This window comes from Ciconia boyciana, chromosome 11, assembly GCF_034638445.1.
Source record: "Ciconia boyciana chromosome 11, ASM3463844v1, whole genome shotgun sequence".
Classification (NCBI taxonomy): Eukaryota; Metazoa; Chordata; class Aves; order Ciconiiformes; family Ciconiidae; genus Ciconia; species Ciconia boyciana.
The window spans coordinates 14062217-14090001 of record NC_132944.1 but is presented as its reverse complement, the minus strand read 5'-3'; the positions used below and the strand labels follow the sequence as shown (position 1 = coordinate 14090001).

General features: G+C 39.5%; 1 protein-coding gene across 1 annotated transcript in view; it reads right to left on the bottom strand.

The window, feature by feature from the left end:
* MDFIC2 (MyoD family inhibitor domain containing 2) overlaps positions 1-27497 on the bottom strand; it is a 73920-nt gene extending 46423 nt beyond the window's left edge. Inside the window, exons 1-3 of the mRNA XM_072876429.1 lie at positions 27476-27497; positions 12284-12387; positions 11511-11598 (exon numbers count right to left, since the gene is read on the bottom strand). Coding sequence (XP_072732530.1) covers positions 11511-11598 — 88 coding nt within the window. The 5' untranslated portion in view covers positions 12284-12387; positions 27476-27497. The remainder of the gene's footprint in view (positions 1-11510; positions 11599-12283; positions 12388-27475) is intronic.
* Positions 27498-27785: the final 288 nt, after the last annotated feature.

Here is a 27785-nt window from a genome sequence, read left to right as displayed (position 1 = left end):
TAAGATGAATTGACTATAGTCACGGGGTGGAGTGTGACGGTGTGCTTCCCCTGCCCCTGACCTTTATCTCCTGTAACCCTGCTTAGGTGATAACCACCAGCGGTGATTGTAATGGATGCATCTGGTCACGATGGCTGCATCAGCTCAAAGTGAATTCAGGAGACAGATAACAACACAATAGCCTAGGGCTATTGTGCAACGCGCCCACCGAAGAAATTAAAACCTGTGGTCGGCATGTAAATATGACTATGGGTCAATCATCTTATCCCCATAAATAGTGAGCAGCCCAAGAGCCCTTTGAGCTCTCCTGCACGGCAGCGGGCTGCACGCCAGGATCTCCCCTTGAGCAGGGACGCCTCTCAAGGTTACTCCTCGAGGTTGAGAGATTCCTTGCCGCAACAGATCCTCGGTAAGTGACTAATAGCATGCTAAACTTTGAAATCTTAGCTAAGTGATATAAAGGATTGATTGCGCATATATAATCCTTTAGATATAAACCGTTGACCAAGTCTGGGACTAGGACTGGATCTAGCCGCACCTAGACTCCTCTCTGAGAAGGAGTTTAGAAAGCAAGGGGATCCTTCCGAACCTCATGACTCAACGGGAGGGTCTCCCTGACAGTTTTGTCTGACCCTGTCCTCTATGCAGTAAATAATCAAGTGTGCCTCGCCATCGAATCTTGTTAAAACACTGTCGCATTGAACTTTGTTAACTCCCTATTCTGTATCGATAAACTATATTTTTACTTCTCTCTTACGAGTGAAGTGCACTCTCACTCCATCCGCGACACAGGGCTGATCATAAAGTTAGGGACCAAGCATGTGAGTCAAGTGAATATCTACCTGAAGCTCATAAGCTATTTATTTATTTAAATCATAAATAAACTAGAAAAAAAATCATTGCTTAGCTGGAAGCTGAAATGGATGTATTTCAAATACTTTATGCTAGATTTTTTAATATGTCTTGTTTTATAATAACAATAGTATTTTAAAAAAATAGTAAACTTTTAAAATATCTGAAAACAATACATTTGGTCACAACTTTGTCTAACGAGAATGACTACTAGGTGCCATAATTGCTTTTTCTTATGATTCTTTTGACTTTCTTCTCCTGCCTCTCACCATCTCTTCTATTGTTTTGCCCACTCCTGGAATATATACATGGATTTCAGAGATTTAAAATTCCTGTAACATACAACTTCTCTTTTTCTTTTAATCAGGAAAAAAAAAGTTTATCATAGAATTTTATTTGGTTTTGTAGTATTTATATATGAGGGAAATTGTTGAAAAGAAGCAAAGTGAAAGCAAAGAGGCTTAAATTAACTTTTGAGTTTCCATTCCTTTATCTTCCCCTTTCTTCCCCTTTGCCCATGTACTATCATAGTAGATTCTTTTCAGTCAGGAATACTGACTGATTTATCAGCCATGATGTAAGTTTAGGACCAGCGGTCAACATAGGTGATATGTCTATATGACAATCTTAAAACGTATTAGACTTCAGCTCGGTCTGAGTCAAATCCAAAATTGTTATACATGTAACAGTGTGGATTGCCCAGCATATTAGGCTTCTGTTAACCAACAAGAGAGAAGTTGTGATTTAGTTTAGTATTGACTACTTTGGTATTCAATGAGTGTGCAGAGTGAGTGCAGCTCACAAGGTGGAAAGCTGAAAGAACAGCATCTGATAGAAGTGTGTTACACGAAGCAGCCCTACAAAATTGTAATTACCTTGGGATGCGCTCTGTTTTTCTAAGACTCCTCTCAACTTATTTCTAAGGTCTATTTAGTAAGTGTGAGCGTCATGCAGGGAGCCAGCATGAAGTGTGGGTTAAGAGAGTTAAGTTAACCTTGAAGACCCTTTTTCTGACTGTCAACACATAAGTCAGAAACAGGAAGGCTAGAGATAGGAAATACCAGCCTGAATTTAGCTTTAGTGATACATAATAAGAACATGCAGTTGGGGCTGCGTTATCTGAGAAGCAAGAGTGAGGCAACAAAGATAAATGATTCTTGTTTTGGGGGAAAAGTGTAGTGTGTGTTAAATTTAGCTAAAACTTGAATATTCTAAAGCCAAATATAACTTCATCATGGTATACTATGTGGCCATTAAAAAATTAGACTAATGACAGAGAAAAGTCTATCTGAGTAATAATCACTAATTTAACTGAACGCATGCTGGAAATAATTATTGACTTTCAATATGCTGTGGGAACAGGAAGAATCATATTCCAACTTTAATTTTGGCATCCAAGTATTTGTGGATATGTGATAGCATTTTGGCACATGTGTTAGTTGCCATGGGCGTGTAACAAAACAGACAATTTGGTGTTAAATGGGTTTAACCCCTTTTTAAGATGACTATCTTTACGAAGATTACACAGCAGAAAACTCTTCTCTGTAAATCTGGTGTCTGATGAGTTTGCTTCACTAGGAAGATATTGATTTGACCTGTATTTTACTCTGAAGAACTCAAGTGATCTTATTTACCCAAAATCTACACTTCTGCTTTTAAATTACAGGTGCAGTGGTATAGCCAAATAGTGTTCCTATCTGCATCTTTGCTGCAATAGCATTTTCTTTCTTTCAAAACTGCATGTAGGCATATTTCAGCAAGAAGAACATAATTTATCAGTAATCAGTTCTTAGATGTCTCAACACTATCGTGGTAATATTTGTGTTTTTCTGTAGAGCACAACAGTGAGCAGTGCATCTACTTCTCTATCTCTGGAGCCTACTGATGTATTCAGGCAGAAGTTTTTCTTCCTGCACATATTTCTGTACTGTGTATATTCATTTATGTGTGAGAGAAGAAAACATTATCATGTTTAACTGCTGCAATCATAAGCACATTAAGTAGACAGATAATAAACAATCCATCTGAATTTATGATTAAGTTAATTGTGTCTGTGTTTTTCTAATGTATTTATTCAGATTAAAGACTGAAATTAGAATGAGACTACATAATCAGGAGACCCTAAGACTGTGTGACTCCTATAAAATAAAAATTAATTTAGTTTAGGGGGATAGCAAAGATCTCTGTAATGCTTAAATATCGCTTAGGTAGTAAAGAGGCCTTGTCCAATTCTCTTCAAAGAGATGAATCTCAGTTCTAGTAAGAGCCATTAAGAAACTTGGCTGACACTGAGGGCTTCGGCACCTAATTTTTGCATATGCCCTTCTGCCTAGCAGGCACCAGAGTCCCAGATTCAACCTTCTGCACCACCTATGCAGAGGATCGGGTAACTGGGAGTAATAAGCTGATGGGAGAGGTGAGGAAACCAGAGGAATTAAAGTAGGAAAACGACTGGAAGGAATGAGGAGAAGGACCACCCCAATGTACTTATGGCTGCTCCACTTGCATTGGCCACCTCCGCCAGCCACCGCTCCTGAGGCAGAGAAGGAGGAGATGCTCTAGTCCCTTCCCACCTATGTGAGAGAGATCTCTGCTGGTGAGAGCAGCTGGTGGATTGGGCATGGCCCAGGCTCAAATCCCTCTCTGCCTACTCTCAGCAGCGTGTTGACACCACTTGTCAAAGGTTTTCCACTTTTTACTGGATAGCTGAATGGCTCTAGTCCCTGCTAGAGAGAGTAATCTCCTGCCTTTCATGCAGGTCTCCTACCTACTGGGCTGTAGTGTCCTTTGCTCTCTCTGCAGCAATGAGTTTTAAGTAGTCCATCTAGACATAGACACTTGGGAATCTCCAAACCATGATATTACATAGAGTATCTGATAGCTGAGGACAAGAGTTTTCTTCTGGAAGGTGTGAATTTGAGTCCTGTCATGCAATCATGCGCTCTCAGCCCAGATCTGAAGTCATGGAACTACTCACTAATCACTAAGCTGTTCTGATAAGGGTTTTATGTCCAGTATTTTATTACTGGACATTTAGAGCAGTCACTCTTAATGTCTAAGTATCTTTCCATTTGGTTTTAGTTCTAAATACTTATTTAAAAAGTAGGTGGAAAAATAATTCCTTTGAACCCCAGCTAACAATGAATATTTAAACTAATTCCACTTTTGGTCTTTCTCTCAACTTTTCTTGTAATATCTTTCATAAGCAATAGACAACCAGCATGCCCAGGATTTAGCCCATCCACTGCATTTTGTTTTGAGTACTTAGAAGCAGTTGTATTTTGGAGAATGATTGCAAGTCTTCAATGAGATGAGGGGAGGCCCATTTTTTTCATAATCTAATTATCTTTAATCTAAATATTTCATTGAACCCTTCCAATACTAAGGATTTTGTTACACCTCTATGTGACTGTCAGTCTGGCTCTACGTATCAGTGTATAATCTTGCAGGTGTACAAAACACTTTCTGAAAACTGGCACTGAACTGCTCACATCCACGATTATCCTGCCTTCAAGCTCAGGGTGAAAGTAAATCAGGCCTGCAGAGTGGTTGTTTTGATGGGATTTCTATCAAGGAATTAAGTTCTATAAATAAACTAAATGCTCATTAATAGTTTTGAAATGTCTGTTTTTCATAGCTTTTAAACATTTAATACCCAATTAGATTCAAAGGTCTTACTGTCTCTCTCCAGAAGAAACTTATAATAACCCTGAGGACATTTGCATTACTAGTCCAGATTAGAAGGAATACAAATGATAATTTTTTTAGCTTTTGGAAACGTAGGGTAAAGTTGACTAAAGAAACCTATGTTTGGCTCCACTTCCACCTTGAAGAGGAGCAAACCGCTCTGTGAAAGTGATACATGTATTGGAATCTAAGGCCAACAGCATACTTAATAGGGAGCAGATATAGAGTCAAACACTAAAATTATGAAGCTTCTGAAATACTTATCACTTTTATTAGTACTGAATTTTCCTTATCCAGGTTACTTAATTCTGTTTAGTACAGGTATCTTTCTGGCTTGTATTGCCTTAGATCTAGGAGACCAATTTGGCATTTGACCCTTCCTGCTATGAACTGAAGTGGTAAAAATAAGACATGTTGCTTCATTCCTCCTGACTCATTGATGCCCTAAGATGATTACAGGTATCTGTCTTAAACATACTGGGACAAATGAAATCTTTTGCAAGCCCAATGCAGCTTTGCTGCTTTAATGGAATTACTCATCACTTTGACACTGACCCTTAGGCTAAGATTTTCCATGTACCACAGTTTGCCATCTTAAGTAGGAAGCGCTATGGAGGCCCTTGGATATGTGGATTCTGCTCTAACATGTATGTTGCTGAGAAAATCAACAACTAATGAGTGTTTATATTGTTATTCCATGTTTTGCTCTACTGACACAACTGAGGGCAAAATTCTGAATATTTTGCCCAAGTACAGCAAAGAATAGAATTGGTCTGGAAAAATTCCAGAGGTGAATGAAACAACATCTTCAGGTCTTCTCCAGCATTGGCAGTTGAATGAAATAGACTTTTCTCTTCCTTTGTGGAACAAATTTACTTAAGGTAATCAAACCTAAATAAACCTTCACTTATATTTTTACAGTCAATATCCAGCATAGGAGTGTGACTTTAAACTTAACCCTGTCACCCAGAGAAGTACCACTGTCTTTACTGTACATTCATGCCACTTTTGTGGCAGTATTCAAGGTCTTACATCTCCAAGGACCCTCCAGTTCAAAGATCAAGGACCACTCAGTTTATAAAACTGTAATTAGGAGTGGTGAGCTGGGACCATTGCAGATTTCATATACTCCCTCTGCATTGGAAGAGAGTCCTTAAATCTGCTGTTTTACAACTTAAAGGAAGGGTTGTCTAGATTAATTCATTTGGTCATAGTCCTGAAGCTGACAAGGCATCTTCCAGGAATTTGAGCCCCCTGGGATCCTTGTCATCAGTTTTTAAATGTGCTTTTTTTTTGTGTGGTGTTCTTATCTGGAAACAGTCTGCTTGGATTACAGCACTCATCTTATAAGCATTTGGCATTTTCTGTTACATGAAACTGAGAGGTATTTCTTTGCTATCAGTCTTCTATAAAGCTTTTCAATCCAATGACTTAATTCAGGCTGGAAGAAGACAGTGAAAAAAGCTTCTGGACCCAAGTCAGCAAAATTCAGGAAAAAAGTGTCCAAATGTGTATGTAAAATTGCATTCAGTGACTTCTGAATTTTTAGAAAGAAATTCTAAAAAAAGTCATTTATCTCCCTAAACGCAGGGATGCATGTTGGAGCAGAACACTCCGCTGAGAATAATCTCCCTGAAACCAAATTACAAGCCTCCTAACGGTTACTCCAGCCCCTGCAAACCAGGTGAAAAGCTGTAAGGTTGTGAAAGAACTGGGAAATTCCCTGAGTGTCTCCAGGACAACTCTCCTTCTGCAAAACCAGTCTCATGGCATTATGTCCTTCCTGCTTTATTACTTCTTGTAAAAGTCTCTTAAAGCCCCTGGGTAACCAGTGAGAGGGGCGTGCCAGGGAAATGGCATTTCTGAGTGCTGCAAGACAGGAAGGGTTTGCTATTACCCCATGGAATATAACCCCAGGACCAGGCTGTGGGATGTTTGGTGTGGTGCAATTAGGAATAGTCTGCTCCTGTATTGGATTTCTGGTACGTACCACTAAGAAATGTGGCGCAATCTCACCCAATGGGATTACTTCTGGAATAAGGTATTATTTGAATAATGTCACTACAGCCAGGTCTATGATATGAGTAAATCTCCCTTTTCATATGAACTATAGTCCTTGGAGGGGTGAAATATAATCCTGAACAGAGGCTCTATTTACCGCTTAAGCCCTATTTTATGGTTTAAGTGCTGACCTTGTACTGACCCTCAGTACAGGGCTGAATTTCACCCTACAGCGAAAATCTGATGGCTAGGGCAGCCGATTAAAGAAATTGGGGCTAGACTTTTTACTATTTGCAAGACAATGAAAACAGGCTTATTTTAGACAAAAATGTTTCTGATTTATGAGAATTTTAGCGCAGAAAGGGGCTATTTTGGAGAAAGTCTTGAGATTAGCATTTCAGTTATATTTTTGGCAGGAGAGCAAGGAAGCCATTTCATTAACTTTTCACTGGAAGTTATATATGGAGGGCATTTGTGTACACAGCTGGGCAGCATAAAACAGGAGGGCTTTGTGTGAAAATATCCTGAAATGAAATTTCATTTCTGTGCAACTTGGATCTGCGTTCCTGGGCTGCCGTGGCCAGTTTCGGATGAAACTGTTGGAGCGCAGTATTAGGCCCTCACACATTTTCCATTGCATTTGCAATGGATGCAGAAATAGTGAACAGACCACTGCTGGCCCCTGTGCAAAATCAGCGTCACCTTTTACAGCTTTATGTCGGTCAGATAAGCTCCTGCCTGCTCCCATGTATCCATATGGCTGTAATCATCAAGTGATACCAAGAGATTAAATGTTTGTAAGGAACTCCAAAAGCCACATACTGAGGCTGGTGTGAATTTAGCTCTGCTTTGACCTCCTTTCCCACCAGATGGCTGTTAATCTGGCACTAAATCACCACCATGGTGGAAAGAGCCCGGGTCCATGTGGAAGAGGCAGCTCTGTGGTTGTGGCTGTGCTGTGCAAGGTGAGAGCATCCCTGAGTCAGCCCCGGGAGTGTTACTCATCCTTGGGTACTGCATTTCTAAAGGCATGTCTTGTGTAGCTACACAAGACAGATTTCACAGGACCCTCTCGTAACTGTGCTTGATTAGGAGCCCACAGAGGTGTTTCTTGCTTAGGGTGTGATGGTCTGCTTGTTGCACATCTTGCAGGTGCATGAAACAGGTGGGGACATAGGCCCATGCAGAGGACATTTCTTTAATTTAACCTTCAAGTTACATTGGTCATTCTTTACTTATACATGCATATTCATATTTTATACACTTTGTTATTTATGTCATTTTGTGCGTGTCGGGGCAAAACCTGTAGAAGTGGGGATAATGTGTGTGCTGAGGATTCCTGCTTTAGTTTTTCAGGGCAGAAATGCAGATAACTTTGCAAGTGCTTCTTTGCAAATGAACCCATGTTTCACTCTGCCCTGATGTTTTGTAGGCGTTGGCATGGGGAACTCTCTATCTCCATCCAAAACTGCCTCCTATCTCCAACGACAAGCTCTTCCCCATCAGAAGAAGTAAGGAGAGATAACTGCCTCCCCTCTTACACAAAATAGGAGTCATTATCTGGCTTTACTCCTATGTCCTAGGCTTTCCTTGAGTTGGTTCTCATCAGTGCTAAGGTCAGACAAACAGAACAGCCTTTTCTCAATGCTCATTCATACTGATTCTGGTTGATTTGCACATGATGGTCTGATGCATACCCTCCAAACACAGTTTTTTCTCATCTGTTGTGTGATCTTTAGAAATAATAGTCCTGAGGAACATGTCATACTATCAGAAAAGATTTCTAATATATATTTTTCACTTTGAGACATCTTGGGATAGGACTGTGATCATTTCACCATCCTCATTTGCACTCTCAACCCCCAGGGAGTCTCTCATGTTGTCCACATCCAGACTTAAGTGCTAAGTGCCTTAGGAAGTACAGAGATGTTTTAGGGCTTTTGTAAAGTCTAGCAAACCTAGAGCACTAGCATCTACCAGTCTGCTTCCCTGTTTACATTGTTATTATTATTTCATTATATTTCTACAATCTGCTAGGTGCTGATTGGCCCTTCACCAAAAAAAGGCTTGTAGGATAAGCAAGAAATAAAAAGAGAGGGCAAATGTGCCATTGTCCATTTAAAAAATACAGTCTAGGGCCATGATTGTGTAGATGTTTCTCTCCAAGACTGTGCTGGCTTGTGTAACATTATTTTTTCCCTGTGTCATCTTTAACTCCCATCTGGTGCACTCGTGGCAGGGGTGCGGGAGCGCAGCAGTGGGTGCAAATGACTTACTGAGAGGTAGAGGCATGAGTAGGACTGTTTATGCTCTTCCTGCTGATACGATAAGATACAATCCTACATGCGCAGCCTGATGTTTTTCTATAATACTTTTCACAAGGCTGGTTTGGTTTCTGTTTTGCTTTGTGGAAGAAGTTTTCCCTCAGAATGAGGCTTTGATTTTTGCTTTTAGAGGCTTCAAGACAGAAGCAAAATATTTTCTTCCAAAAAATGTAGAAGATAAATAACTGGCAGCCAGATTAAAATCCCCCCTCCCTCTGCCCTGATTAAACAACTTCTAATGTTGAAAGCCAACAAAAAAGTAATAGGTACCTTATTTTGATGTTGACCCACTGCACTACCAGTCCATGCAGTATTACTTTGCAAAGCATTAGGAAAAAAAATGAAGTCTAGGAAAGATACTAAAGCCACAGCCTAGTCTATACTTTTTGTTTATTTTTGATACTATGTGGTTCATGATTGTTTCTTTTAGAAGGAACAAATAATCAATACAAAACCATGAATAAAAATAACTTTTCTTTAAAACTGGATGCTAAAAGAACATATAGTCTTCTTACTGTGCTTGACGGAAACAGTACAAGTCTGTTCTCCACAATTCATTGTTTATTGGAATGCCTGAAATCTATACATGAGGTATTTTTAAAACATTTAAACATAGAAGTTAAGCTTCTGCTCCAGACAGTTTGGTTCACCATATTCTAAAAACCCACCATGTACCACAGAAGTGCTTAAAGCAAAGAAACAATAGCAACATTTTTAAAAAGCAAACTTCAATATAAGATAAAATAATGTCCATATTCTTATCTCAAGGAAAATTTGCTTTCCTTATGAGACACATTTCAGCTATTTATTGATTCAGCTGCTGTACGAGACCTTCAAGGCCCATTTCTGCTCCGTGGCACTTTAGAGAGAAGAGGTGCCAACAGACAATGTTTGGCTCTTTCTGAAAGAGATTATAGCTCCTCCAAGCACAAAACAATCAAAACGTTACTAATGATCTAGAAACTCTGGATGGTGTTTCTCCTTAGGAAGTGGAGAAACAGAACATTGTGGATTAGCATCACTAAGTGAAATGAACTCAGGAACATACAGGTGTGAGATGCCAGCTGGCTCCTGGAGTAGGTCTGGACCAGAGGATAAATAACCCCATGGGACTTTGAGGGCCCAGGCCGTCGGTCTTATCCTGCTCAGAGATGTGGACCAGTTAAAGTCCTCTGTACCTTTATTACCCTTTTGTAAAGTTGCAAATCTCTTGTGCTCTGCTCTCTTCTGATGGAATAAATATTCAATTCAGTTAGGTTTGCTCAAGTGCAACGAGCAAAAGTGCAATGCTACCTTGTAGGATCAGACCCAGATCTCACTCAGCTGTATCACTCTGTGATGCTCAAACTGCAAATCTTCTGCTTGCAGAGTTTTTACTGAAGTTAGCTGACACTTTGCAAGCAGAGGATTTTGAGTGTCTAACCAAAGTCTGCATGTTGGCCAGTCAGCTCTGCTCCAGTGTGTGATTTTCATTCTGCAGAATTGCTGCATAAACAATGAGGACTGCAAGGCAGAGACATTAATGTAGGCCTACTTTATTGCAAACTCTTGCAACTAAAAGATCTAACGTATAATTAACTACATGAGCTTAAAATAGTGATGCACATTTTACAGATGACATAATAGTGGCTATAAATGAACCTTTTCCTCAATCCCGCCCTAGTTAATGTTTTCAAAATATGAGGTCACTTGTTGAGTCTTCCCAAAATACTTTTGTTAGGATTAGAATATAACTGTTTTTATTAAAACCCATAATTTGCACCTAAGCACGGATATTTAATTTGTATCACGTGCATTTTGAAAGTCTCTGCTTTGAGACTCTATTTAATTCATGTGCTTCCTGTGTGTGTATGAAATACAATAAAGTAACTCCGCTATGACCAACATACATACATAAAGACATAATAAGCTATGTACTAACTCAGCAAATCAATTTTTCCAGCAAGAAATATATCCTAAGAACGTTCCTTCTTCATGCGTACAGGCATATGTGATAAGAAAACCTTTACAATTGTATGTCTTTCTTCCAAATAGTTTAATTAATAGAAGGTAGTATTTGAAATACCAGTATTTGACACAAATGATTTACTTAATACCTGTCATTTTTCAGCCTTAAAACTGGAAAGGTCTCCTATACTTGTTTTTTATAACTTCTCTACTTCTGAGACTCTGTATTTCATAAACCGCTGACAACCGATGCTACTTTATTCTAAGATAACACACTGCCAAATCCAAAGATTCAGGGTTGATCTTTACTCGCGTTTGAGAAAACCAAACAAATATTAATCCAATTCAGTAACAGTTTGAGGTAATAAAAACTTTTCATCAGAATTAAGATGATGATCCATACTTCTTAGTGGCATATAGTTCAGGTCAAACAAAACTTCCCCAGGAATGCAAGGATATTAGAAAAATGAGCTTGCAGGTTACTTTAAAATTTGGCAATTTAGGCCTTTCTGCACCGTAAGCAAATGTACATGTGTGTTTCGTAGAATTCAAGCTATGGAATTCATGTGGTAGAAATTCCTGGCCATATTTAAGCCTGTAAGGTGGTGTTCTGCCTTTTTCTTCAAAAAAGAATTTTTAATAAATGAGAAATATCTCTGAACACAAACCAGTAACTAATAACTCAGCAATATAACTTACCTTTCTTCAGCCAAGAAATATTTTGCTTGTCATGTTCAAAACTTTCTGCTGGTTTGATTTTTACCTTGTCTGTCTCGGCTTCTGACATCTATGGGTGAGAAAAGAATTTTGGGATGTCAAGTTCTTTTAAAGAAAGTTTCTGACAAAGAAATATGTTATCTGTTTAGGTTCCTGCTGTAATAAATTGTGCTTACTTACACAGACACATTTTTTTTCTGCAGATTATTGATACTATGTAATATCTCAGTCATTAAATTTATGTTCTGTTCCTAAATGCTTTATCAATATTACATAGTTGCTGTTTGTAGATGGATTCTCTTGTAATGTAACTGTAAATTACATTATGAAATGAATGAGTGATATGCTCATAGCATGCTGGTAATAGATGTACATATAACACAGAATAGATATGATCTGGCTAAAAAGGAGGCATCTAGTCTGCCTGTTTATTGTGGTTCAAAGTTGCTGTAAAGCCTGCTGTCAGAGAGAGGTATAATTATGTAAATAATGATAAATATTTATAAAGGCAACTCGAACAAAGTGTATTAAAAAAAAAATCTTTACTGCCACTTGCGACAATTTATTTGCTGTAATGTGAAGAATCACATGCAAGTTGCAGTACCTGAGGGTATTATGTATACAGTAGCTATCAGCCCGTACACTGTGGTTTACTTCCATTGCCTGCTAGGAATAAGATTAGGCTGTCCGGGCTTCTTCTAACTGCTTTATATTTTCACTGAATTCAGTTAGCTAAAGCATTTCTCTATTTTTACCTGTATCTTCCAACCGGTGGGGAAAGCAGCAGGATTCAGATGCCGAGGAGGAGTGCTTTTGGCCGAGTCCTTCGCTGTGTGTTGATGTCCAGCATTCCCATACACTGACAAAACCGAAAGGATGAGCAGTGCACACTCTGCCTGCCTGCTGTGTGGTGCTAGATTTGTCTTGCTGCCAGAATCAGCCAACTTATTGCTGAGGGGGTTTTTTTTCTCCCCTTTTTGTTTGCATGCACTTCTAGAGCTGGGTAGGGTAGGGAAGGAGGGGGGTAACCACCATCCCAGCACTAGTAGAGTGATAAAATCAAAAGCTTTGCAAAAAGAAAAATTGGTTTGGAAAGGTTATTACTGCAGTTCATAACCCAGTGAATCTGCAAGAGGAGGAAGAAAATAAAAAGGGAACCAGGAAATTAATAGCAACAAATCAGATAAATGTGTCAATGTTTTGGCTAAATGTAAGTTAAAATACTGAAGGATGTAGAAATTAGACCCTAAATGGCTATTTACAGCTGCCACTTTGGCAAAGAAATTGTCTGATCCTGCGGGGAGCTGAGTGCTGTGACCCTCCCGAGCTCAGGAGGGTGAAACCCGCCATCACCCAGGGGGGCAGGTCTGCAGGGACGAACGGTCGTTCCCTCCGCTGCAACAGGGCTGAGTGGTCTCAACTGGGGACAGCCCTTGTGCTGGGTGGGCTCGACAGTCAGCAGCACAGAGGGCAGCGGGACAGTCTGGACTACCCTGTGCCTTGAAGGCACAAAAATTTTAAGGTTATTAGTTCGCTTTAAAAATTCTCTTGCCATAGTCACCAGCATTATTGCTCTAATGTTAGTAGCAGTACGGTCAAGCCCAAAGAGAACAAGATTTTAGGGTGCTCAGATGTTGCATCTTACTTTTTCTATAGGACAAAAAGAAAATGTCACTCTGCTTCCCAGAACTGAATTTTGAAAGTGTTGGTTGCAGAGCACATTCAGAATTACTCAGTTATCTTACCTCTTAAGCAATATTTACAAAATTTCAAGCAGCATTTGTCACCAGATACTATAATCCAAGATCCCAGTGCTTAACTGTGGCCAATAAATAATAACATATTCCCTTTGTTATGACAATTATCTTCCTCTACTCTCCCATCACATGTCATTCTTACAAGAAAAAAATGTTTTCTTTCTTTTTTTTTAAATCTCCTGTGCCAACACGACTGAGATTCTTCTACCATCTTTAGCTAATTGTGAATTGCATGGTAAGTGCCTACTTACATCTCCAAATTGCAATGATTAGTCTTGCATGGTTTGAAAACCTATTTTAAGCAGGGTACTTTGGGAATAATTGCAACCACAGGGGGGAAACATCTAGGGTAATATTTTAAGATCTTTGTTCCATTCCCCTTGGATGCAGCTTTGAGAATCATGTATTTTCAGTTGCAGTTCCCCTCTTTCTCCTAGAAACACTTACCTATTTTTTCCATGTTGTTGCACCTGCAGTGCTTTAAATTTATCAGTGGTGCTGATTCTTCAGCTGGATTTGTCATGGCAGGCTATAGAGCTCCTGGTGGGTCCTAATAAAATCAGCTGGGCTCCACACAGATCAGCCTAAACCTATCTGATTGCAACTTGGATCTGATGCTACTGTGCATTTCAGAAGCACTGTTTAAAATGAAGATATGGGTTGTTTCCAAAACAAACTAGAGACAAAATTCTTTCTCTCTAGTTCATTCAGCACCCCCTCCCTGTTTTTCTAGAGATTTTGTCAAAATCCTAATGTCTCCCAAAGAAAGTAAAACAGACAAGAAAGCCCCTCCAAAACTATAGCCCTGGAAGTTGCTGTTGCTTGAAATAACAGTCCCTGAAGTCTTGTCCTTAAGGGTTTTTCTCACTTAAGCTCTCCTTGAAACCAGCAGGAGCTAGGACTGAGTCTAGACAGCCTCCAGGAGTGCAGGAAACCAGCATCGCTGTCAGCCCATTGCTAAATGTATCCCCCAAACCACGACAATACCAATTTGACAAAACAAAGCAATCACAAACCTGACTTTGTATCTGTGCTTCAACAAAGATAATGCAGATTACTGTTCTGAGATGATCTCCTCATCTGCTCTTCTCAGCTGAGGTGCCCTGTAGGACCCCCCTGCACGTTGGTAGCATGCAAATCTGCAGAAGTTACCTAACCTGAACCTCAGGAAATAGCCCACCAACGAGTTAAGAAAGCATTAAATGAGTTTCCTATTAGGAGTATTCTCCATTGCCGACATTCAGTTAATGGTCCTAAAGTTTTCAATCCAGAAACTTTAAATGTAACCTTTCTTAATCTCGATCAACTCCAGTTTTCTACTGAGACATGTTTCTGTGTGCTATTTTTTGCCTTGTTTAATTAAGTTATTTTTGATAAATGCATCAATATTTCTGTTTCCTAATCAATCTTAAAGTAGTTAGAGGAAAGGCAGGCTTGCCATGCATCCTCGGTAATGCCAGGCTTTGCAAAGGAGGAAAAAAACATGAGAGAAGGTCATTAAAATATTGAGTAAACTTATTTCTATTAAAGCTGTAATTGAATTTTTAAAGCCATGGCCCATTTTAAACACCGAACTTTAGTTTATGGTTTGATAATTCATTTCAATTTTATTTTATAGGTTTTATTTTATAGCTATTAAATAGCTATGGGCCATCACTTGTTCCTTTTCCTTCCAGATTGTGAAATAGGGCATTTATATGGAGGATAAAAAAAAAAAATAAAATCATAATGCCAAAATATATGTGATATCAATCAGTTGCCAGATAAATGACTGTATCAAGTGGTTGTTGAGATTCGAGAGTATATTTTTCTGGTCTCCTCAACTGGGAGTGCATTCAAGTCTTTGCAGAGTTGAGAATAGGAAACTTTAATAGCTTGTAATAACCATCAAATCAGAGGAAAAAAACGCATTGTTGATCCTAGCAAGCATCGAAACTGTCAAGGTTTCTTTTCGTGCTTAATTTTAGGTCAGGAATCCAGAATCAGATCCTGTCCTGAGTCTAATGGAGTATGTGTAGCCGTAGCCAGGAGAGTTTTTGGTTACATCCATGGGTACAGCACTTACAACATTGTACTTCACTACCTAAAGTGACTTTTTACTTGAGGATATGAACTGTGTGCCTAGAAGTTGAATTTTCCAGTGTGAATTTTCCACACCACAGCATTAGATTAAGCAGTTATTGCTTTCTTGCACAATCCAAGTAAAATTTAGCCACTTGTCCACTGGCAAGTGGCGCTCTGTAGCTTTAGAATACCCCACACTGCAGTAAATGTGGCTTAAAAAAAAAAAAAAAGTATGATGAAACTATGCCTTTGCTCCCTTTTGCACCCTGGGGTGATCATTTCCAATAATAAAGTAAGTATAATGTGATGTGCCCTGTCAAAGTTAAGGAATCTCTTCTTGATCATGCATCTGTAGGTAGAATATTAAGTTGTGGGAACACGATATACAGCCAAATTATGCTGGTGATTACATGTAAAATGCATGGTTTTTTAGCCGAACCATCATGTCCTGTGAGTGCTTCAAATGCAAAACAGCCTGTTTATAGAGACTACCTCAAACTGGCACTGACAAATGATCTATATGCTGCAGAGGCTCTGAGTAGTACAAAGACGGTAGGATTTTATTCCCCATCACTCTGCCTCACAGACACTCTAGATAACTTTTCAATAACTCAGTGCCCTGTGAGAGGAGACACGGGCCTTTATTTCACTTTTCCACTCAGTGCCACTGTAGGTCAGTGAACGTCTGGGAATATGTTTAGACTGGAGGGTGGAATAAAAGCTTGAAAAGGGTTGCAAAAGCAGGTTAGCATAGAGGTCGCTAATAATGTAGAGGAAGCACAAACCAGTAAGATTAAGAATGCTCCATATTTCCACTGAACAGTAAAGAAAAGAGAGACACTGCATGTCTTTCATCTTCCAAGACGGCAGGAGGGAGGTTACTTGGTGTCTGTGCTAAAAAGTGGTGATGGGGACAATGTTAGGAGAAGAGGATGAAGGGCAAGTGTGAAATAAAGTTGAGAGGATGCTAGTGTGGTGCTGGGGTGGGGAAGGCAGAAAGACCCAGCCTCTAACCCTGGAGCCACGAAAGCACCATCCAAACTGAATGCAGCAGTACACTTGGGCCGTTTTCCCTCCTACTGGCAGCAACCCCTTAGAAGCCCCAGTCAAAATTAAAGCCCAGGCTTTATAATGGTTTTATAGTAACATATGTGCTATGTGTGCCTTTGTATATCCTGGCTTAAGCAGAAAATCCATCCTGTTTCATGTTTTGTCCATCACGGGCCAAATTCTCCATGACCTCTGTGTGTGCTGTCTTTATAGATGCTTCCGTATTGCCCTGGCATTTAGGTGGATGCATTTGGGTAGAAAGTACCTTAAACCCAAGAGATTTAAAAAAAAAAATTGATATATGGTGTGTTATGGGACAATTTGCCCTTTTAAAGGCTCTGTTTGGTGCATTTGGAAAGGTGGGTGAAACAGGTGCCTTGGGTGGAACCCTCCAGGCCAAGGGATACCTGTTACAGAGACCTTTCTGGACAAATATTTGAAAGCCTCTTGGGCATTACAGCAAAAATTGGGAAAGACTTGATAAGTTGGCATGGAAAATAAGCTGAATGGTGTAATTGCTGCCATATCACAGTGTATACTGGTATAAGGGAGACAGGAATGTGACCATCTCATGGAGGGGATGTATCCTTTGGCAGATGGGTGTAACCAACAACAGTTACAACACTTTCATAGGAGTGTACAGGAGTTTGTGTAACAGGTGTGAAAAATGAAGGTTGTATCTTCATTGCAATAGTTCATTATTACTGTCTAGAAACCGGCTATCTCAGATTATTGCAAGGCTGCTAGCTGAATATTTTTACAGGATTTTAAAGAATCTCAGGAGACCATTTACTCCTTGTTTAGCTCAATGCAGGATCGACTTGTGTCTCCTTGCCAATACTCAGACAACCTCTTCTTGAAGTCCCAAGAAGACATCCAGGTACATGCCCCTTCCAGGCAGTCTGATCCAGTGCTTTTCTATCCTGGTAACAAATACAAAAACTTTTCTTGATGTCTAAGCTAATTTTTCCTTCGCTGTAGATTCAACCCATTACCTCTTGTCCTTTCCGTTCTGCTTCTGCAAAGCTGAGCTTCCTATCCCTTTGAGACAATCCTTTCAGCAGATAAAGGAATGTTATCACATGTTCCCTCAGCTTTTTTCAACACTTAAATTTAGATCATATTCATTAGCCTATGGTCAATCTTACAATCTTTGTTAGAGCTTCACCTTTCTGGTAATGTGGTGTCCAAAAGTGGTCACATTCCTTCTAAGACTTTGCCCACATGGAATAGAGCAGTGAGGTTACTGGCATGTTTTATAAAATTTCTCCCTGTTTCTATATCCCAGTATGATGTTTGTCTTTTTCATGACAGCATGAAATTGTTGACTTATGTTTAGTTTATAATCCATCCTGTTCCCCAGATTCTGTTCTGCAGTGTAGCAACATAACCAGTTGTTTTCCTTTTTTAATACAGCTGATTATTTCTACCTAAGCATAGGATTGTGCAGCTGTGCTTCCTAACTTCATCCCAATCTTCTCCGTACTATTTCCCTGGTTTGTGAAGATCTTTTTGAACTCTCATGCTGTTCTCTGAAGTGCTTGTTAGCCCCGACTGTTGTGGTTGGGCTGGTGGAAGTTTGCAGAATTCCTGTGGAAATCACTTGCCTCTGCTGTCTAGGCATTTGGAGTAGGTCAGAAATGAAGCTTTATGTTTCCTAAACTGGACTTTCATGGATGGCACCTGTGCCCCCACAGTTTGCTCCCTTGCAGGAATCCATGAATACTTTTAATCTCTGGCTCTTCATGAAAGAACTATAGAGGCAGCTTCTTAAGTATCAGTATGACACATCTGTGTGCGTAAGTACCTACGTGGGTCCATAAAGAAAAATCGCTCATGTTTTCAGCAAGTGCAGAGTGCGTACTGGGATTGCTGACAGCAAGGTCACACTGTCTTTGACACTATTTGCAAGCCAGGTAGGCGCAACAGTGATTTGCTATGTCTTCTATCATATGTAAAAAGCCAGTGGCAAGTATTTTTTATGAAGAGGGATCTGAGCACTTATGGACTCCTTTGCTGACTGGCAAAGCTTGACAGCACCTCCCTAAACAACACTATCCCAGATAAGATGTCAGTGAAAGCACTGTGCTTTTTAAACAGAAAGAAAACCGACTTAAGTGTTTCCTCTTCATGCTTTTAAGAATGCTGCTTCCCAACAGTGCTTGAAATGTGGTCGCCTTCTCGGAGGTGCTGAGTACAGCTGAGAAGGAGGGGTTTTGTCTAAATTACTCTTATAAGAAAAAGATAAAATTAGATCTCTGCCTTACTTCAGTAGGATGTCAAGGGAACTTGTAGCTGCCTTGAACTCAGCACTACTATTTCTCAGCTAACCACTACTGAAATGAGTTTCTTGTTCTTTTGCTAAGTTTGTTTGCCTTTGTTTAAATCCTTATCAGGCCAGAGGGAAGGCGGCAGTAGATGGAAAACAGCAACTTTGTGAACTCTTAGGTAGGGTCTTGCAGGGGTACAAGAAACCTCAGGTCAAGTTCCTTCTGAATAATTATGTTAGTTTCTAGCTGGAGTGAAACAGCTCTAACAGGAGAGATTAAGAACTTGTCCTAAAGGAACCGATAGGTTGGTGGTTATGGGAGTTATTTGGGATCTTTCTTGCTAATACTTCTGCAAGATGCTTTGTAAAGGTCTATGATTTGGACTAGTGAAATGAAGAAAAAAAAATGTGAAGTCTCAAAGTTTTGTGGAAGAGGAAATCTGTTTCCTGCCTGAGCACATACAACTGAAGCTGAAGTCAATGTGAGCTCTGGGAGTTCAGCAACCTGAAAATAAGGTCTGATGTCTAAATGAAATTGGACTTCAAAAAGAAAAGTAGTTTTCTGGCCCTTTTGGAGCCAAAACAAAAAAGTATTTATTCTATTTGATCAGCTATTCACAAATGATGCCTTTGTGTCTTTAAAATAACTACAAACCAAACTTAAAACTGGAAGCTCTCATCTTTGATGTTATCTGCAGATAAGATAGAGCTTTGAAGCACTAACAGAGACTAATTGGAACAGAATACCAATACAAGTGAAAATTAATGGAAAACACAAGAACTGTTTGGAGCGCTATCACTCTAAACCGGGACCATTTCTTTTCAAATGTTATAGAATTTCAGGGAAAAGGTGCAGTTCTCTGGAGTGTAGATTAAAGAGGAGAATTGTCTGATTCAATGTAGCATGATACTTCAAAAACAATCATAGGGTTTAAACCTATTTGTATGTATTCATTGTATTTTTAAGTATCAAATTATTTCAAATATGTAACAGGCTGGAGGAGGGCGGGGAAGGTGTATCACAGGTGAAATAGTATCAAATTTGTATTTTATTTGAAACAGGCTCTTTTTTCCTGTTTTGTTTTGAAGACAGCATTTCTTTCCATCATGAGCTTGAAAAGAATTTGTCAAAGTTGCTGGAAGGGAAGAAAAAAATTAGTAGTGCTATATATAGAAAGCATGCAGATGAGAATAGAGCAAAATTATATCTGCAATCAACCCTAGACCTGAACACAGATAATAAATTGTCATCAGTCCTAAGAGTATGCAAGTGATACAAAGGAGACTGAAGTTTTTCCTGGAGTTTCAACTCATCTTTCGTAGGACAAGCCTGCTCTGATGCTCTATGAGGTTCAGTTGGCTCAGGGTGAGACAAACCAGGGAAGGGTAAGAGTAGAGTGGAAATGTGCTTTGGAGCTGTCCTGGGGAACGACTTGCCCTGGTGCAAGCTCAGGCAGCACTTTGGGTCTGCTGCTTTGCACTGTGGGCAACCTCAGCCCCTAATCTGGGAGGATTCTTTCCAAGTCTGCCGAGGTAGACTTGGTAGTGAGCTATGTATGTTTGTATCCTTGCTCCTAGTAGTGTCTGAAGGCAATGTGCTCTCTAGATCTGTCCAAGAAACCCACTTGGTATTAAAAGGAAATTATTCTGGTTGCTTAGTCAAGTACTCTGATATTAAGCAATGCCAGAACTGAGGTTGCTCAGGCAACCTTATTTCTACTCCCTCATTCATTAACATACTAGGTGATCATATAATTGAAGCTACTAATTTTTAGTTCAGACCATATCTTGGGTTTAGACAAGGATTTGTGCAAGACAGCTTGTTGTACCATGGAAAGCCTGGGGACAGGGTTTCAGAGTGTTTTTCACACACTGCACATGCTTTGCTGAAAATCCAAGGAGCAGGAGGTATGTGGCCATCCTGAAAAATCTGTCAAATGTGAGTGAAATCTCCTTTAAAGAGAACTGCTCATCAGTGAGGTCCCAGCATGGAGACCCTCTGCCTTGTTAGGACAACACTTCACTCTCTGCTGTCTCACCCTCGCAAGGGTTACCCAGGCAGCCCAGGCTCTATACCCATGGCCCCACATACCCATTTCTTTAGCTGTGGTTCCCACCTTGAGCAGCATCTCTGACCAGACAGATACCCACTGACTTCTGGGGAGTGGTCAGTTCTTTATCTTGGTTTAGCTGTAAAGCACCATCTATCCGTGTCAAAATTGCAACTGAAAATACTGTTGATGTCATTGCCTAAAATGTTTGAAACCACTCACTGTGGCTGTTCTATTTTCTCAAATGGTTTTCTACCTAAATAGTCATTAGTTCTTAGCTAATCCAATAGTGACTGTATTTTCAAATATTACTTAAGTGGTAAAACATAGGATTTGTGTATTTTTGCAAAGGTGTCCTTCTGCTGTGCAATTTGGATGAAAAGCGGTCTAACACTATTATTCACCTATGCTTAGTTTTCTTACTGAAAGCAAAAGATGTCTCTTTTATCTGTAACACTAAAAAGTAGTACAGTATCAGTACAGCTTTTGTTTTAATGCTTATTGCTTTTTCTTCTTGAGAACCTGGAATTTTGCAATCCTGTTAAGTGCTTGTTTTCTCCGATAAATACTCTGCACTGTTGCTACATTTCAGTTGTTATGTTTCTCAGGGGACAAAGGTAGTAAAGAAAGAAAATTAATAAATAAACAGTTCAAAGTCTTGAGTGTCCAAAAATATTGCAGTATCTTGATTTGAATAACTGAAAATTGAAACACTTTATTTGGGTAGATTTCATCACGTCGAAAGCTTTGCATGCAAATCTAAAGTCTGCCATTCCCTCCAATTCCTTTGAACATTTCCATTGCTGATCTTTTTCTGTTTTGTCTGTTCCAACAAAAGTGCAAGCCTATCTGTTATTTACAAATAAAGTTAACAACTCTTGTGTTTAATGTAAAACAAAATGACCCACAGAATAGAATGGGGGGATTATCTTCCCATGTTTTTACAATGACTAAATAAGACCCCTTGATTTTCTTCTTTTGTTTTACTGCAGGAATACAAGAAACATCAACCTTTGTTTGATGTAGATCTATTTCGGAATATTTTAAGCTGTACTTTTCTTAGTCTTAGCTGGAAATACTGAAAATAATCTAATTTAAAACAGCAACAAGACCCCTGCTCCCAGTACTTTATTGGGAAGTTGGACTTGGGGGGGGGCTTAATGCAGTCATCCCAAACAAGAGCACTTTAGTGGACTTCTGTTTCTAATTAAACTCCAAAACAAAGCCAAGAGTCAGTGAAGTCTGACTTCTCTTGACATCTGAGAATGCCAGGAGAGTCCGTTCAAATTACATCTTTGGTCCAGATCTGTGTTTTTCCATGTCTGATCACAAAACCAAGAACAACATCATGGGCAAACATGAAGAATGAGGGGAAGAGCTTCATTCCTACCATCTAGCCAGGCCTTGGTTCTTCATGCAAGTTGCTCTCCATAGCCTCCCTGTGCCCAGTCCTTTATTTCATACCCCAATTTCCTTTAGTTTGTGTCATGATCTAAAACCCTGCTGACACAAAGTACACTGAAGAACCCACGAGCACTTCTGAACATCCTCAGATACACATGTATCACCAGGTCTGTCTCAAATACATGGAAAAGAAACCCAAACTCATCAGTTGGATAGGGCGGTGACATGCACAGAGGGAGCTGGCTGGGTCTGAGGCTGCGCTGTGTGTCAGCAGGGAGCCTGACGTGGCCCTTGGAGATGGTGATGAGTGACATGAGTACATTGCGATGGGGGCCTCCAAAGGCTCTCATTGCCTGGCCCAGCTTGTTCAAGAGTACTTAATTTTTAACATGTGGAAATTTCTGAAATATGCATCTTAGAATATCTGCTTAGCTTGCCTAGAAAGCTTTAATAATTAATGGAAATTCAGAGTTGAGGTATAGTAATGATTTATACAGGGAGCTGTCTTTACACAATCTGCTCTCAAAGCTTTCTAGAGTATTACTCTTAGTGTCTAATTAACTTCCGAAGAGTGATACCGCTCCTTTCACTATGCTGATTGATCAAGGGCTTAACTGCAAGTCATATTTTCCAAGTGATTCCCCAGTGTCCTCTCAGCTCTTATGAGTTCTTGCTGAGGAACAGAACTGTCTTGGACATCAAGAACTACTTTCAAGTTTTCAGATATAGTGTCTTAGACGTCAGGGTGTTCTTGTTGCTGTTTAGCCCACATAGCCATCACACAGAAATTTCTAGTCTTTAGATATGACTTTGTATGAAGCGATCTAAATATTTTTCTTTTTCCCAGTAGCAGGTCTTCCTGGTACACCTTTTGGAGCATGTTCTTTTCACTCTTTGGGATTCATGGTGATAAAGATACCCTAATATACTAAAGTACACTAAAAATTCAAGTAACTAATAATGATTTAGAGCTAAGATGTGGTATTGCAAGTGCCAACTACCAGCTAAGGACTTTGGAAATACAGGGTCATTTCCTTGTTCTGCCATTTGCATGGTGAGTGATGTGGGTAAATCCTTGTATTTGCCCTATCTGTAAAAGAGACTGTGATCATATGTTGTGGTCTAGCTGGGGGGGGGGGATCTGTAGAGACCCTAGGACTATTATAATTAGTACTATCTCTGTTTTCAGGCTGTTGGGCGTTTTATTTGTTTAAAGCTGTGTGAAAGTGAAAAGAAAAGATTACAGGATGGTGAACAGGAGCAGGGAAGATCTCATGCACCTCAGGGTTTGCTCTTACTGCCACTAAATTTTTGCTGTTGCAATTAATACAAAGTCCTAAAGAGCCATGGACACAGGAAACACCAAGTGCAGCACAGCTCTTTCAGACTCACTCTCTTTTGAAGAACACATCAGTCCCTTCCTAGAATCATTTTTGGGATCACCAGAGGATGCTGGGTAAAAAAATGCACATTTTCTTAATTCTCCATTTAAGGCCTTTTTTTCCCACCTCTTCCCTGTTCCTTGCTCGTGATCTCCATGGATGTCTTAGTTTTTTGGCTTAAGTTGCCTTGTTAGAAGCAACCAATGCATTTCATAAATATTTGCTCACCTATAGCTATGTTTACACTTGATATTGAGAGCTCATTGTCAGCCGGTGAAGCAGACCTCGAAGAGAGGCAGTTCTTCACAAGCAGCCCAGTTCCTCTTGGGCCATAGTCTATCCTGACCCCAGGAGATCATACTACCACTGACAAGTTTCTTCAAATATATCAGGTTCTAAAATCTGCTGTTTTCTTAACCAGTTCCCTCCCCGTTTATGGTGGCGAAAGACTCTTCTCCAGAGTAGGCTGCTCACACCAGTACGGGGTGTGCCATGTATTCCCAGGATTTTTTTTTATCCTTTCCATGAAGACTGTGCCTTCACCTTGCACCTGAGGGCATTGAGGTGATGGCACTGCCTTTGGAGACAGTGTGTTCAGGCTCATCTAAAAATAACAGCTACCAGCTTGAGAGTATCTACTTCCTTAGGATTCAAATATTCCTTTGACAGGATTAATGGCCCCACCTTTTAAGAAATTAGCAATATCTCCATTTCCTCTTTCCATCCAAACAGCATTTCTGATACTAATAACATCAGCCAGAGTGAAAGAGGAGATAAAAGCACTGGTGGCAGGGTTCCACATGTGAAGGAAGGTGTCATAAAGTCTTGGAGGGCTCATCCAAAGTTCGTACCAAAATTAATAACTAGCTTTGTCATTTAAATCAGCCTGGACCCCTAATGTATTTATTCTGAAACTTCATCAGGCAAAAGCCAGTCTGAGTCCTATGCTGGAACTTCTTAGAGGATTTAATTTCTGTGGAGCCAGAATGAAGATACTTGGTGTATCTCCATAAGTTACAAGCAGAGGCTGATAACTGAATTCAGGCATTTTGGTTTGTTGGTTTTTGGCTTTTTTTTCTTTTCTTTCTTTCTTGTATAGAGCTATGTTGTTGAATGTTCAGCTCATTCTCTTCAGGTATGAGTGAGTTTGGGGGCTGCTTTGACAAATGCCTTATGCTGGAGTTCCCCAAGGAGAGCTACATAGGGACAGATGCTCGTGTTGATCTAGCATTTCTTCAAAACTGAAGCATTAAGACTTGATGCAAATTATGTTAGAGCTATCCTGTGATCGTGTTTAACTAAATTCTTACTTGCTTTACCAACAGGAGAGAATATGTGGATATCTAAAGAAGAAATAGGGATCTTTCCCAAACAGTTGTCTTATTAAAAAAAATAAAAGGTATATAATTTTGACATTTGGGTATCAGTTAATGCTTCATCCTCCTATTTGTACCATTACTTTCAGAAAGAAGCAGTTTATAATTAAAAAAAATGTGCTAAGTACAAGTGGAACACAAATATAATTCATTTCAGATAATAATGCTTTGTCCAAATATGAAAACATAATGCTGGGATTGTCTAATGTTCTATGTTGGCCTAGTACTGCTCCTTATGGAAGGATAAAACTAGGGTTAGCTTTTCTGCAGGTTTTGTAAAGCTAATCTCTTGTGAAAATCTTACCCAAAATCAGTTACAGAAATATTGCCAGGTACTCAAAGAATTATAAGTATATTTCTTATATGTAATATCTTTATTGGTAGAAACCCTTTAAATGTCTGTATCCTAAACCAAAAGTTTCCAAAATATGGCATGCCAGCCATACCAGATAGGTACAGTTTGATATGTCACACTTACTGCTTCTGGTAGTGCCTCCAACCTCTGAGCTACTACTGAAGCAAAATTTGTGAAACCCTGCGCAAAAAAAAGTGTTTTCTGGGTAACAGTAAATATTAACTCATGCAAGAAAGTGATTTCTTGATACAGATACTGTATCTCCTGATACAGATATCTTGTTTATCAGCCTGTGGTACAGCATAGAACTGCCTTGGCTTAAAAACAAAAAAGGTGGGAGGAAAACCCTTACAAATCTAGGCATACGGTTGTCTTAGTGCATGTGAATCATATTGAAATGCTCATGTTCCTATTACAGTAATTTTAATAACAAAATACATTGCCCATACAGCATGATGTTAAATGTGTGCAGCTCTTCAGAAGGGAAGGGCTGCAGACAGCAACATTTAAATTGTGGGGCTTCTCCAGAAGAGCTGATCAGTAGAGCAAGAAATCACTGCTCTAGTGTGTGTAAGGGAAAGAGGTAATAGGGAGGCTGCTACCTGAGGAAAAGGGCAAGTCCTCTTATAGATAAGGGAAGAGGGAGCTGCAAGGGGAGAAAAGCATCTAAGGAAAGATTAGAGTTTTTTAAAAAGTGGAAAATTATTTAACACTGATGTTGTATCTCAAGCCAGTCCTGTCTATCCCAAGACCACTGCACATTTGTAACCTCAACTTTGCAGACCACACTGTTTCTCTTAGATAACAAGGATATGCAGATAGTAAGAGGCACAAAAATAAATTAGAAAAGGATTTCTTTAATGCTTCTAATAATGTATTTGGACATGATTATCATAATGAATCTTGTAAAAGGAATTCACTGTTTCCCCTTTTATATGATGTATTTCTGACCTTAACCCACTTGATATGCGATTCCTATTCAGCAGAGGTGCCCATAATAGAGGGGCAAGAAGGATGATCAGAGTTCAAACAATAGGGTGAGAAATGCAGAGTAGTGGGAAAAAGCTTCCATTTTCCCATAAGCTGGGGCATAGAAGATACTGCAGCCTCAGCTCTACAGTATCTTATGAACAAACAAATTATGCATGAGTTTGCTCAGGGGACTACTCAGCCACTCAACAATAATGGGTAATTGCCCTCACAAACTTATCCTCATATCACTCATACACACCAACACTTACACTGAAAAGAAAAGACGCGAAGAACAAATTTCAATATAAAACACATTATTATTATGAAAATGACACATTTCCATTTAACCCTTTTCTAACAAAAAACTCACTGCATTTCAAAGAAAATGGGGCTAGAAAATTTTAAACGTTAGTCTCAGTATTTTCCCTTGGAAGGCACACTCAAGATTGTTTTACTTGGCACATTCTGTACTCTTCATTGTAGCAAAGGCTTGCGGGTATCTAATGACACAATCACAGAATGCCATAGAAATTTGGAACAAAATCCCCATCTTCGATACAATTCAGCAGATTCACGCCATATGGAAATCCTGCTGTTTAATGTAACACCATTAAAAGCCACATATTGCTAAATTCATCTCTCAAAGATTTTTGCAAAAGTTGCAGGAACAATATTATTTCTGAGTTTTTAACCTTTATTCAGCCTCCAGCATTCTTAAGAGTCAAATGCGTGTTTCATAACTGGAAATCCAACTACTTCATATGCTGGTGATATTTTGATTTCTCAAACATACATAGTAATATAATGGTCTTCCCTCCTTCATAAAGAACTAGTAAGTTACAACTTGATCAATAACTGGGAAAGAGATATGAACCGTAGCTAGAGCTCAGTGTCTTAAAATACGATAGATTAATTTTAATTTATTCTATACCTTTCACCCTAAGCATTTTATTCATTCCTTTTGTTTTCCATACTTTCAGTTCTAGGTGGTAAGTTCCCTGGGCCTAAGATTGTGTGTTAACATTTTGAATTCCAAAGCCCTTTGGTATTTCTGGACTGCAAATGAAGTAATTGATAAAGCTATTTGCTGCACAGCCACTCGTATGCATTTTCAGTCCATCCCTTTAGGAAAATCTCTACTGAAGGCAGTTGTTAAGGTCATGCAGTATGAGTAGACAGAAGGAAGTTCTGGCTGCTGTGTAGGTGCTTTATCGAAGTTTTACCCAAAATTTTCAACTACACCTGCATAGATCTCAGCTCTCCTTACCGGACTGCTCATAGGTGCAAGGATTTTCCAGCTTCATCTGCTTGCAAGAATTGCATCAGAAAGGACACAGGAAATGATAAAGAATCCAGCCCCTTGTTGCAGTGTTTCCTGAAAATCTTGCTGAAATTTGAAGCACTGTTTCTACCCAGTGTGAGAGTATGTGACTAATACCACCACAGAGACACAACATGAAAATAGAGTGTGCGTGCTGTTTGCCATGATAAAAGGAGTATCTTTAAACTCAGAAGTACCTTGTGTAAGATCTTATGTACGAGGGAGCTTGGAGGCACCTGAGAAGTCCTACATGAGC